The 12,717-nt window shown below is 40.1% G+C and overlaps 1 protein-coding gene across 1 annotated transcript in view; it reads left to right on the top strand.

The window, feature by feature from the left end:
* LOC116523549 overlaps positions 1-11,334 on the top strand; it is a 31,303-nt gene extending 19,969 nt beyond the window's left edge. The window contains exons 6-8 of the mRNA XM_032238660.1: positions 5,253-5,288; positions 10,293-10,409; positions 11,135-11,334. Coding sequence (XP_032094551.1) covers positions 5,253-5,288; positions 10,293-10,409; positions 11,135-11,184 — 203 coding nt within the window. The 3' untranslated portion in view covers positions 11,185-11,334. The remainder of the gene's footprint in view (positions 1-5,252; positions 5,289-10,292; positions 10,410-11,134) is intronic.
* Positions 11,335-12,717: the final 1,383 nt, after the last annotated feature.

The following is a 12,717-nucleotide window of genomic DNA, read 5'->3' as shown; positions in this document are numbered from 1 at the left end:
TGGCAAAGCAGAAGCAGCTTCCTCGAGACATCGTTATATATTTTATTACAAGAGAGCTTAGAAATATGGTACTGCAAGCGTCTTATAACACTAAGCTTCAAATTGGCGGTCAAGACCTGGCTGTTTTGAAAGAGATACCACCTCAAATGTTAAGAGCCAGGAGAGACTACGCTTTTTTGGTCGAAGAACTCAGAAATCGTCAGATACAGTATAGATGGGATGCACCATTCGGCATCATATTTACATTTGATAAGCAAAGGTACCGCCTCAACTCTGTATGGAAAGCCCGAGATTTTTATTATAATATATTGAAGGCCGGACACCCTGCACCATCTGGACCTAGAGAAAGACCACAAGAAGGACAGGATAGACAGCAAACTACACAACCACCAGACAAGATGGAGCATCTCTCTTCTCTAGAAGTGCAAGGTGCTATGGAACCAAGACCTAGCCGCATGACTACTAGACGAATGGAGAAACAAGCTAAAAAGCAACAGCATCAACAATCATCGGCCATCGATCAAGGAACTACAATAACAAATCTGGAAGCAGTGGGAGGAGCTAGACCTAAGGTTAAACAGGCCGTGCAGGAAGCTCTAAAAATGCTTCAACCAATCAAAGATGACAACTAAGATTTTAACATGGAATGTCAACGGACTGAACTCTCCACAGAAGAGGAAGAAAATATTTCATTATCTCAAACAGTTTAAGAACGATGTAATTTGTTTGCAAGAAACTCATATCAAGTCAACTGATCAAAAATATTTGATCAACTCAAAACTTGGTCAACATTTTGCAGCTTCTGCTATGGAAAAGAAGAATGGTATAGTTGTATACTTAAGAAAAGATATGAAAGCTGAATTAATAGAAGCAGATCCCTTCGGAAGATATATTGCTTTAGGCTTAATCTTAGAAGGGAAAAAGACATTACTTTTGGGAATTTATGCTCCCAATCAACAGCAAGATAGATTCTACAGAAATCTTCATGCTAAATTAGTACAGTGGGACTATAGTTCCTGTATACTATTGGGTGACTGGAATGGAGTGATAGACACTAAGAGAGATAAGAAGATTTCCCGCCTAAATACCAAGATGCGAGCAAAGTTACCCAAATCTTTCTTTGACATTATGGATGATTTTGAATTGAGAGATATTTGGCGAGAAAGAAATGCAGAGGAATATGACTTCACTTTCTTCTCGGACAGGCATCAATCCCTCTCAAGGATTGATTTTATTCTAACCACTAATGATTTGCTTTCTAGGGTCAAGAAAACAAAGATTGCAGCTAGGGTCCTTTCGGACCATAACCCAGTTTGGATGGAGTTGGGAAGGGTAGTGCAGGCAAGAAGGTCTTGGAGATTGAATGAAAACTTATTTAGATATGAAAAGTATATTAATGATTGTAAAAAATTACTATCTGAATATTTTGTTTTGAATATGAATAAGGGTACATCTATGGAATTTGTATGGGACGCAAGCAAAGCGTATATGAGAGGAGTTTTGATGAATATAAATAAAACACATAGAAATAAGCAAGGGTTAAAACGAACAGAACTGGAAGAGGAAATTAAGAGAAAAGAGCTGGAGTTAACAATGAACCCAGACGATACAAAGGTTAAGGAAGCTATTAACATATTAAAATCTCAATTTGACATGTTGATCTCTGACCAGGTAGCTACTAATTTATTATATGCAAAACACAATACTTTTTGTAATGCAAACAAACCTGGCAGATGGTTAGCTTATCAGATTAGGAAAAAAAGGAAAACTCGAAATATATCTAAACTGATTTACAGAGGGAAGGAGGTGTTTCAACAGGAAGAGATTCAAAAGGCTTTCTGGGAATTTTTTACAGAACTGTATAAAGGGGATAAAATTAATGGTTTAGACATAGACAAATATTTAGACAAAGAGAAAATACCTTCAGTTAGAGAAGAACACAGGCAAAAATTGAATCAACCAATAACCTCGGGGGAAATCCTGCAGGTAATTAAGCAATTAAAGTCAGGGAAAGCACCAGGTACAGATGGCTTGACAGCGGTTACTATAAAAACTTACAGTTAGAAATGGTAGAACCTCTTAGAGAATTATTAATATGATTCAAACGGAAGGTAAAGTCCCTCCATCTTGGAAGACAGCGTTTATATCTTTGATACCCAAAGAAGATCAAGATACTACTCAACCCAAAAATTATAGACCTATTTCATTACTGAATGTAGATTATAAAATTTTTACTAAAATATTAGCAAATAGGTTAATGTTGGTCACTCAACAATTGATACATACAGACCAAACAGGTTTTATACAAGGGAGACAGATGAAAAGTAATGTTAGATTAATTATTAATGCATTAGAATATTTGGGAAAGAACAACCAGATCCCTGCTGTGTTTATATTTTTGGATGCTGAGAAGGCCTTTGATCGAGTTAACTGGCAATTTCTGCTGAAGATACTGCAAAAAATGCAGATAGGAGATAATTTTTTACAGTCAATTAAAGCAATATACCAACAGCAAACAGCACAAATCATAGTCAATGGAAGTTTAACAGACTCTTTTCAAATTGGAAAAGGTACAAGACAGGGCTGTCCTTTGTCCCATTATTGTTTATTATAACTTTGGAAGTATTGTTGAATAAAATACGGGGCTTGGATGGTTTAAAAGGGATCAAGATTAGGCAGCAAGAATATAGAGTCCGCGCTTTTGCGGATGATTTGGTCATAATATTGGAACAACCGCAGGAATCCAGTATGGTTTTAATGAATACGATTAATCAATATGGTCAAGTGTCGGGCTTTAAAATAACTTAGGAAAAACCAAAATATTAGCTATAAATATGAATATTAAACAAAAGGAAGAATTAGGAGTGATGCTAGGATGTGAGGTAGTTAAAAAAGTCAAATATCTTGGAGTTAACATTTAACTTCAAATGGGAAATTATATAAGCATAATTATGAACCACTTTGGCATAGCATACAGACAGAGATGAAAAAATGGGAGAAATTGCACTTATCTTTGCTGGGTAGGATAGCGGCAGTGAAAATGAACATTTTACCAAAATTTTTATTTCTTTTCCAAATGTTACCTATACTTAAAAAAGATGCGAACCTTTTAGAATGGCAGAAGGATATCAACAAATTTGTGTGGGCAGGAAAGAAGCCGAGGGTAAAGATGAAAATAATGCAAGATGTACGTGAGAGAGGAGGATTGAAATTACCTAATTTAAAACTATATTATGATGCAGTGGCATTATCTGTAATTAGTGATTGGACTCATTTAACCAATGATAGAATATTGAATATTGAGGGACACGATCTGGTATTTGGTTGGCATGCTTACCTGTTATTCAACAAAAAATTGGATAAGAATTTTAAAAGTCATATTTTAAGAAATGCTTTATTGCGGGTTTGGAAGAAATACCAATATAAATTAAATGACAAGATACCCATGTGGGCAATTCCTAGACACGCAATTGAAAATATGAATACAGCACAAAAACAGGACAGAATTACTTACAGACAGCTTCTTACCTCGGAAAGGGGGGTATTACAATTAAAATCTTTAGAGGTATTAAAAGAGGAGAAGGTAGTTCAAACATGGTTCCAGTATGGGCAATTACAGGCTAGGTGGAAAATAGATCAAAAAATTGGTTTTATCCAAGTTGAGGATAATCTGTTTAAACAAATAAGAGATCAAAGCTTAATGCATATAAAGAGGATATATAATGTATTAATACAGATGGATTCGGAAACAGAATTAGTTAAAGATTGTATGATAAAATGGCTCAAAATATTGAGGAACCAATAATGTTGGATACATGGAAAGAATCTGGGTAAGAAATGTGAAATTTACACAAGCTCAAAATCTGAGAGAAAATTTTTACAAGATGTTCTATAGATGGCATTTAGATCCTAAAAAGTTAGCTTCTATGTATCTGAATGTACAGCCTAAATGTTGGAGGTGTGGTTCTCTCGATGCTACATATTATCATATATGGTGGACCTGCCAAAAGGTTAAGGCATTTTGGATAAAAATATGGTGGGTCATGCAAAATGTTTTTAAAAGAAGGATAAAGTTTAGTCCTCAGTTATTTTTACTAGGTATATGTACTGACTTTACAGTGGTAGAGACCAATTTGATTCTGCACCTGATAATTGCAGCAAGACTGTTGGTGGCGCAATATTGGAAGAAGGAAGACTTGCCTACAATCCAAGAATGGACATTGAAAGTAACAAACTTAGCTGAAATGGCTAAAATATCGGCATATCTCAAAGATCATTCAAATGAGATATATAAACGAGACTGGAAAAAATGGATTGACTATATACAAAATAAATACGGGACTAAGAAATTCCAGTTAGCCTATGCTTAAGATCAGAAATGATTTAAACTGTTAAAAGTCAGTTCAGTAAGAAGAAGCTAAGGTCAATCTAGAATGTCATTAATTTCTTTATTTCTTTTTTCTCAATAGATTTTAGACTGTGTTAGTTAAAAATCCATACCGTGTACGGGTTCTGGGAAGTCGGGGGGGGGGAAGGAGGAGGGGGGGTGGAAGGTGGAGGGAGGGAGGGGTACAAACAACAAACAAACAAAAATTGTACTTCAATGTCTTAATGATTGACAAACGATGACATATTTGTGTTTTTTTTTTAAAGAAAAATAAAAAAGTTCTGTTGAAAAAAAAATTCCTCATTTGATTCTTTGCTGGACAGATCTCTAATGCGGAGGCGAGAAGGATCCTGCACAGACATTTCAGTTAATGGGAATTTACTTTAACTTGTTAAATCTAGGAAAACTGGCAAAGCTGTTGGATAGAAATATATTTTGCAGCTTGGTAGAGGATGGTTTCACTTTAAGCTAGTTAGCCATTCACATATCCTGTGTTTAAAATCAGGAGGTTAATGCTTCAAGCCTTCAGTGGCATTTGGTGAATGCAGTTACTCAACTCATTTTGCAAGGCTTTTAACGCAGAGACATGATGAAGATCGCACTGCATGCATTTCCTGTTCTACTTTGGCTCTCATTCCTCCCATTTTTGTTTGCAGTTGTTTTGTGTTTGTAGTACAGAATGGAGGAAAACGATTGTAAAATTAACCAGGCTTAACAATAGGCTTCAGGGAGGGTTAATGGGGTCTTTTGGCTGTTAATCGGATGGCTTCACCCAACCAGAGATGCTCGATTTCTCACTGCCTGACCTGTTTCCTTTCAATCTGCTCTCTTCCACTTGCATTCTGCCCATCACGCTGAACCCCAGAAGAGAGACCTGGGACAGAGGACCCCCAAGTGAATGGTGAGTTCCACCCCCTCCTTGTAACTTCCACCCTTCCTGCCCCTCCCTCTTGGCAGTTTTTCCAAAGGGTTCCCCCTCACCTCAAATAGTTTCCAATTTCCTTCATTGCCTGCAGAAAACGCACAGCTTTTGGCATAGTCCCCAATGTCCCTTTTCATTTCTGGCCACCAAAATTGTCTCCCTGCCAGGTTTTAAGGAAGCCGAAATGTCCCCCCCTGCTTGGAACCTTCTCTGGAGGACCTGTAGATGCCAGCTATGGGGGACAGAGAGTTTAGAGCCCTTCGGGCTAATCCATCTTTCAGGGTTAGGACCCCTTTGTTGCCCTGCAACCTGCATGTTGCAGCTCTAAGCTCAGTTTTTATTTCTTTTGAGTCAAGCCCCCCCCCCTCTCCCTCCCTCCCTCCCTCCCTGGCTCTCTGTCATTGTGGCTGCCCTCTGGGGGGGGGGGCTTGTGTGGCTGGTTGGGAGGGGGAAGCATGACATGGACCAATTCTTCTTTTTCCCCCAAATCTTTTATTTTTTGAATAAAAAACAAAGAAAATCATCCTCCATTACAAATCGTAGAAAGGGTGTCAATTGGTTACAAAGAACTTTCGTGCATCCCTTCCACAGTCATCACCTATGATTCATATCAAGTTATCTATTTTACATCACATATATTTATATATATTGCTATCATCATACCTCATCCTTCATATGACTATAGTTGTTTTAATGTCCCTTTATAACAAATATTCCAAAATTTAAAACAAAACCACATAGTGGCATTCCCTTATCTATTTTCAATATCATCCAGCCACATTATACCTTTATAACACATTCAAAATAAAAAATTAATTATATTTAATAACAAAAAATATTAAACCTCTTTTCTTAATCATTGTATACAATTTATATCTAATTTTCCCTTTTATCCTATCAATACAAATTATTACATTGTTATCATTATCAGTCATTTATATAACAATAGTGTAACGAAGGTTAACTTAGTTTTTCCCCTTTTTTCACCATTTAAAATAGTTACCAAATTTCCTCTATCAAACCAATACATATATATGCATTGTTATCCTTTATCTAACTTTATCCATTAACACTACATTTTAACATAATGCTCTAATTTTGACAAATTTTATTAAACCTCTTTTCTTAATCATTGTATACAATTTATATCTAATTTTCCCTTTTATCCTATCAATACAAATTATTATATTGTTATCATTATCAGTTATTTATTTAGCGATAGTTTGACTATGTTTAACTTACTTTTTCCCCTTTTTTCCCCTTTTAAAAATTTATACCAAATTTCTTCTTGTCAAACCAAAATATATGTGTACATTGTTAACATCAATTATTTACCTAACTTTATCACTATCACTACATTTTTAACATAAAGCTCTAATTTTAAGTAAATTTAACTAGTGTTTTATTATTAATTTTCATATCTCAACCTGTGTCTTTCCAGTAATAGTGTAGCCTTATTTCTTTTGCCATTTGTGGAATTGGTCTTCTGGTTATTTCCTTAATCAAATTTGTTTGGACTTCTCTTCGCAACTTGTTGCTTGTTACATATCTTGTAAAATCTCGAAACCCTCCATCAGCTTCTTTAATCAGCTTATCTTTCGTTTTCAGTAGTGTTTTGATCAAAAATTCTCTCCTTAAATCCATCAATTCTTCTATTTTTTCTTCTTCTATATCTTGAAATCTGTAGTAAAACCCCTTTCCATCTATCTTCCCTTTCCTTGTTCCACTCTTTCCATCTCCAACCACACTCAGTTCACTGTCAATATCCACGGTTATCTTCCCTCTATTCATTTTTAGGATTCTAGCCTCCACTTTTTCCATTTGCTGAATATCTTCTATTTGCTGAGTATCTTCCATTTTTTCCATCAGGTTTTGCCACATTAAAGTTTATATTTTCAATATTTTCCCATCTCTTCTCAATTCTCTCCGTAATAGGGAGGGCGATCTCAGCAAAATAGGGGATGAACTACTGTCTGTAAAAGTTCACAAACCCCAAGAAACTGTGGAGTTATCAGTCACATTGTCCAATAGAGATGCTGGCCAGTTGCTTGGTTACTCTGCTCCCCCTCTCTTTCAAGCACCTTTGGGGAATGTCCTTGGTTCCCACAGGAAACTATTTTATTTGGATTACAAAACCCCAGCTATCTCTATCTCTGGACAGCTGACAGGGATATTTTGAATTACTCAAGTGTCCTCCAGATGTATTTTTCAGGTGGCCTGGTCTGCCTGAGGCTTGGTGGAGCTTTGGGTCTCTCTAGTGGAGCAGATCTTCCTTTTGAGCCCCAAGAGAAGGACTCAGCTCCCACATATGGCTGGTTGCTCTTCTGCTGCAAGGGGGCCCTGAACTGTCCATTCTCTGGTGTTTGCTCTGTGGCTCTTTTTCAGGTCAGACCGAGAACTTCTACCAGCTGCCTCTCTGGGCCCTGCTGTGCCTTAGCACATTTCGCATCCCCATGGTCACGAGATCAAAACTGAGGTGCTTAGCAACTGGCTGATCTTTATGAGGATTGCAAGATCCTATGCTCATGTTTGACCCTTGTGTGACTTTCTGACCAGCAAAATCAATGGGGAAGCCAGATTGACTTCACAACCGTGTTACTAACCCAAGAACTGCAGTGATTCTCTCTCTCTTTTTTTTTCCAAATATGTTTTATTTTCATTTTCATTTTCATTTCATACAGTCACATATATACTGTGCATGACCGCGGCCATATAACATTGAACAATAAACACAGCCATCCTTGTCAAAAATACTCCCCAAAATACAAACCCAATATACCACTTCAACCCTCCATACACCCTTTCTTTCACTTCCCTCCAACTTTCCTTTCTCCCCTCCAACATTCCCCTCTCCTACTTCCCCTCCCCCTCTATCACTCCTTTCTCCCAATACACTCCCTCCCTTCCATCTCACCCTCCTTCCGATCCTCTCTCCCACCCTCTCTACCCCTCTTTCTTCTTTCCCTCTGCTCCTCCCTTCGGTGTATTTCTACTATCTATCAATATATTCAGCTTCTTATTTTTACACTAGAATTAAAAAGGCAACAGTATACAAGTGCAATCATATTACTTTAAAATCTGGCACATACTATATTTCCCCCTTCCCCTCCTCCCCCCTATGACCCCACCTCCCTCCCCCCCCAACTTCCCAGAGCCCGTACACGGTATAGCTTTTTATCAAACACAGTCTAAGATATATTAAAGCCAAGGAAATTAAAAAAAGAAAAGAAAAGAAAAAAGAAAAAAGAAAGAGAAAAAAAAATCAGTAAAATCTCTGCGTTGAACTCAGCAAAATCAATGGGGAAGCCAGATTGACTTCACAACCGTGTTACTAACCCAAGAACCGCAGTGATTCTCTTAACAACTGTCATAAAGTGGGGCAAAACTCACTTAACAACTGTATCCCGTAGGAAATTTTGGGGTCAATTGTGGTCGTAAATCAAGAACTACCCGTAGTTTTGCCTTGCAGTAAACAATAAAGAGGACCATTTTGTCTCTCTATCAGTCTGAGTAACAAAGCCCAGGAGACCTATAAACCTCAGGAGGTTTTAGGCTTCAAATAGTCTCCACCCCCCTGTTTTATTTATTTTATTTATATAACCTATAAACATTCAATTTCCATCAAACAGTGAGTTGACTGGGTACAATTGTTTTAGGCAATCATAATCAAAATGTTTACAACAGTATTCATCACAATAACACTAATACTATAATAGCAATAATATTAAACTTATCTACCTTAACAAATCTCCCTTTTAACATTTATCCTTTTTGTGTCCCCACATTTCTACATTGGTAAAATAGGTCCCATATCAAAAAATGTTCAGTTTCTTCTTTGTCCTTCCTGGTGAGCATTAGTCTATCCATTTCTGCACACCCTCATCTGTTGGGACCTCATCATTCTGCCATTGTTGTGCAAATACGATTCCGGCTGCAGTTAATACATGTACAATCAAATATATAGTCCTTTTGTCATATTTTTCCAGCAGAATGCCCAATAAAAATATTTCTGGTTTCAAATCTTCAAGGCTTCAAAGACTCCAAGTCTGCCTTGTAAGGCTTCTTGAACTGAAGATAATTATCAGGGCTGAATGGGAAGGACCAGGGTCGCTCTCAGGCCCAGCAACAGGGATCCTGCTTCAAGATTCGGCCCAAATGTGCTTCTCCAAGGGTGTGTGTGTGTGTTTGTGTGAGAGAGAGAGAGACACCTCCCTAGAAGGGACAGCTGTGTAATTCAGGGACACTCTTGGACTTGGCTGCTCATGCTCAGCTGTGGCCAGGAGGGATCAGCGCAGACGCATCTCCTGGGACAATTGTACTCATTCCATGCTTATGCTGAACTGCCTTGAAGACCATGTAGGGGCTTCAGATGGTCCATCAGGCATCAGCACAAGCAATCGTGGGCAAAGCTTGGTCCACCTGCCCTAAAGGTGCTTCTTCAGAGGCACCTGGACTTCCTTGTTTTTTCTTTGAAGACGTTTCCCTTCTCCTCCAAGAAGCTTCTTCAGCTCTGACTGGATGGTGGGGAATGGAAGGATTTATAGTCCTTGCGGACAGCTGGTCCTTCGCATCCTTTTTGAGAGCCATTTCCACTACTCAGGTGACTCCACGGAGACAGAGAAACCTCCAAGTGACCTCAACAACTCTAAAAGGATGCAAATGACCAGCTGTCTGCAAGGAATATAAATCCTTACCCGAGAATCCAGTCAGAATTGAAGAAGCTTCTTGGATGAGAAGTGAAAAGTCTTCAAAGAAAAAACAAATAAGCACGCCTCCTGAAAAAACACCTTTGGGACAACCATGACCTGGGAGATTTGATGCACCCAATAACTCTTGGCCTTCTGGCCAGATGGAGTAGGGGTGGGATTCAAGGTGCTGGTCCCCTCGGTCTGGGAGTGATGGGTCTTCTGCTGCAGATGGGCAAGCGCTGTCCATTCTCTGGAGGTGCTGAAAAGATTAACAGGACCCGTTGTTCTTTTTCAGTACAGACCACGAACCTCTCCAAGCTGCCTCTCTGGGCCCTCTTGTGTCTTATCGAAGTGGGAAATCTTCTCCTCCTTGGCTGTTTGGTGCTCATTTTGATGATGAAATCCAGAAAAGGTACCCTCTGAAAAACCCCACACTTCTTCTTTCCTTCTCCTTCTGCCCCAGGGGAGATCATGGATGATCCAGAGGAACAGGGTTAATTTGCTATTAGAATAAAAACCATAGAGAATATTCACACTGGAGCAGATGAATTTGCTCTTTCCTACCCACGAAGGGTCTGCTTCAGCTAGGGCTCTACTGTCTACCTGCGGTCCAATCATCACCTCAGCATCCCCAAAGGCAAAGGTTGAAGAACATCTCTTCAGCAAAAACACATTTGCCACCACCTCCATTTATCCCCCTAGCACCTCCCTGGTCACTCTGACCAACCAGTAGGAAAGGGATCTACTCCATAGGTAGCTGAGACTCCAGAGGATCCTCTTTATTTCTCAAGATCTACATGTTAAGATTGATCTCAAGTACTTCCACAATACAAAGCCTCTTTCATCTCAATCAGTCAGATTTGCCCACCCCAAGAGATCATGTCAGGCAAGCTGTGAAAAACGGTTGCACAAAGTCACTCCATAAGATCAACATAGGTTTCCACTTTGAGCCCCCCTCCTTCATGGTAGCAGGAAGAACATGAATGAATGAATGAATGAATGAATGAATGAATATAAATACTGCAGCCAAATTTCCCCTTCTCCTTTTGCACCTTCTGATCTGCTCTAGCTGGTTGTCCCTTGGACCTCTGCCTTGTTTCTCCTGAAGCTCAACTGTGGCCTTGGTTTTCTTCCCAGCAGATGGAGGAGGAGGAAGGCGGGCCCAGCCACACCCTGGAGATGATTGACAGATGACTGAGATGAGTCTCCCTCCTGCCACTTCACTTCATCGTCTTCCTTGGCAGCTTTTAAGAGGAGCCTTTGGGACAAGGGTGCTTCTATGGACCAGCCAATCAGATCTTTTACTAGTATGGCTAGTGGGAGGGGCCGGAGAGGTGCTCCACCTTGCTTCTCTGCATCTGCTTTCATTGCTGCCTTGTCTGCCCCCCGCCCAAAAGAACACACTCCCCCGAACCACATTTGCTTCGTTATTTAATCTTTGGGAGTTGAAGGGAGAGACTGGGAAGACAGCCATGAAAGTTGTTTGAAAGCTTCCCAGAAATCTGAAAACTTTTCAAACCTGGGCAACTCTTTTCTATAAAGGTATCACCCAGTTCCTAATGGGTTCTACGAAAGTATAAATCAGGAGAAATTGGTCAGTGTCGTGTCCTTCTCTCACCCCTCCCGCTCCGTGTCTGCTCCACTCTCTGACCAGAGGCCCCTCACACAACTCCACAAGTCAAAGTGAGAGGAAGAATCATCCTTCCCCTGTCCTACCAAACAAACCAAGAAAAGCCATACAAAACCATACAAGTCACAACAAAACAGAAATTACCAGCTCCGTATCAAGGAGAAGAGGGAACTTGGGGGTGCTCCCTCTGCACACTTTCCACACCCCAAGTTCTGTCCTGGGCCAGGTTGTCTCTGCATCCTCCCACCCCAGTTGCTCCCCATGCAGCACAAAGCAAGGGCACTACCTATTTATCTACTCACAATTGCATGCTTTTGAACTGAATTGAATTGAATTGAATTGAATTTATTATATTTCTATGCCGCCCTTTTCCCAGAAGGGACTCAGGGTGGCTCACAACCCAAGTCAGGGGGGGGGATAGGGGATACAAATGGGGGGGAAAAAGACATAGACAAACAATATCACAATTTTAAAACAACTCAACAGGCACACCATTCGAGCGGGGACAGGAACTCATCAGCCCCAGGCCTGTCAGAACAGCCAGGTTTTAAGGGCTTTGCGGAAAGCCTGGAGGGTGGTGAGGGTCCGAATCTCCACAGGGAGCTCGCTCCAAGGGCCGGAGCAGCCTGGCCGGTGGATGGGATTCGGAGGAGGCCTAGTCTGTGGGATCTAATCGGTCTGGTGGAGGTAATTGGCAGCAGGCGGTCTCTCAAGTACCCAGGTCCAATACCATGAAGGGCTTTATAGGTGACGACTAGCGCCTTGAAGCGTATCCGAAGACCAATAGGCAGCCAGTGCTGCTCGCGGAGGATAGGTGTAACGTGGGTGTACCGAGGTGCACCCACAATCGCTCGCGCGGCTGCATTCTGGACAAGCTGATGTCTCCGAATGCTCTTCAAGGGCTGCCCCATGTAGAGCACATTGCAGTAGTCCAGTCTTGAGGTCACAAGGGCACGAGTGACTGTTGTGAGGGAACTGCTAGGTGAGCAGAATCTTAGTACACTTTTTCATAACTTTATGGCAAATGCAACAGATAGGGTTTTTTTAAAAAATTAAGACAATAATTCCTTCATGAAGACAGTAGCAGTAG

Source organism: Thamnophis elegans, unplaced genomic scaffold, assembly GCF_009769535.1.
Source record: "Thamnophis elegans isolate rThaEle1 unplaced genomic scaffold, rThaEle1.pri scaffold_42_arrow_ctg1, whole genome shotgun sequence".
NCBI lineage: Eukaryota > Metazoa > Chordata > Lepidosauria > Squamata > Colubridae > Thamnophis > Thamnophis elegans.
Note: the sequence above shows the minus strand (reverse complement) of the source record. Positions and strands in the feature narration are given on the sequence as shown.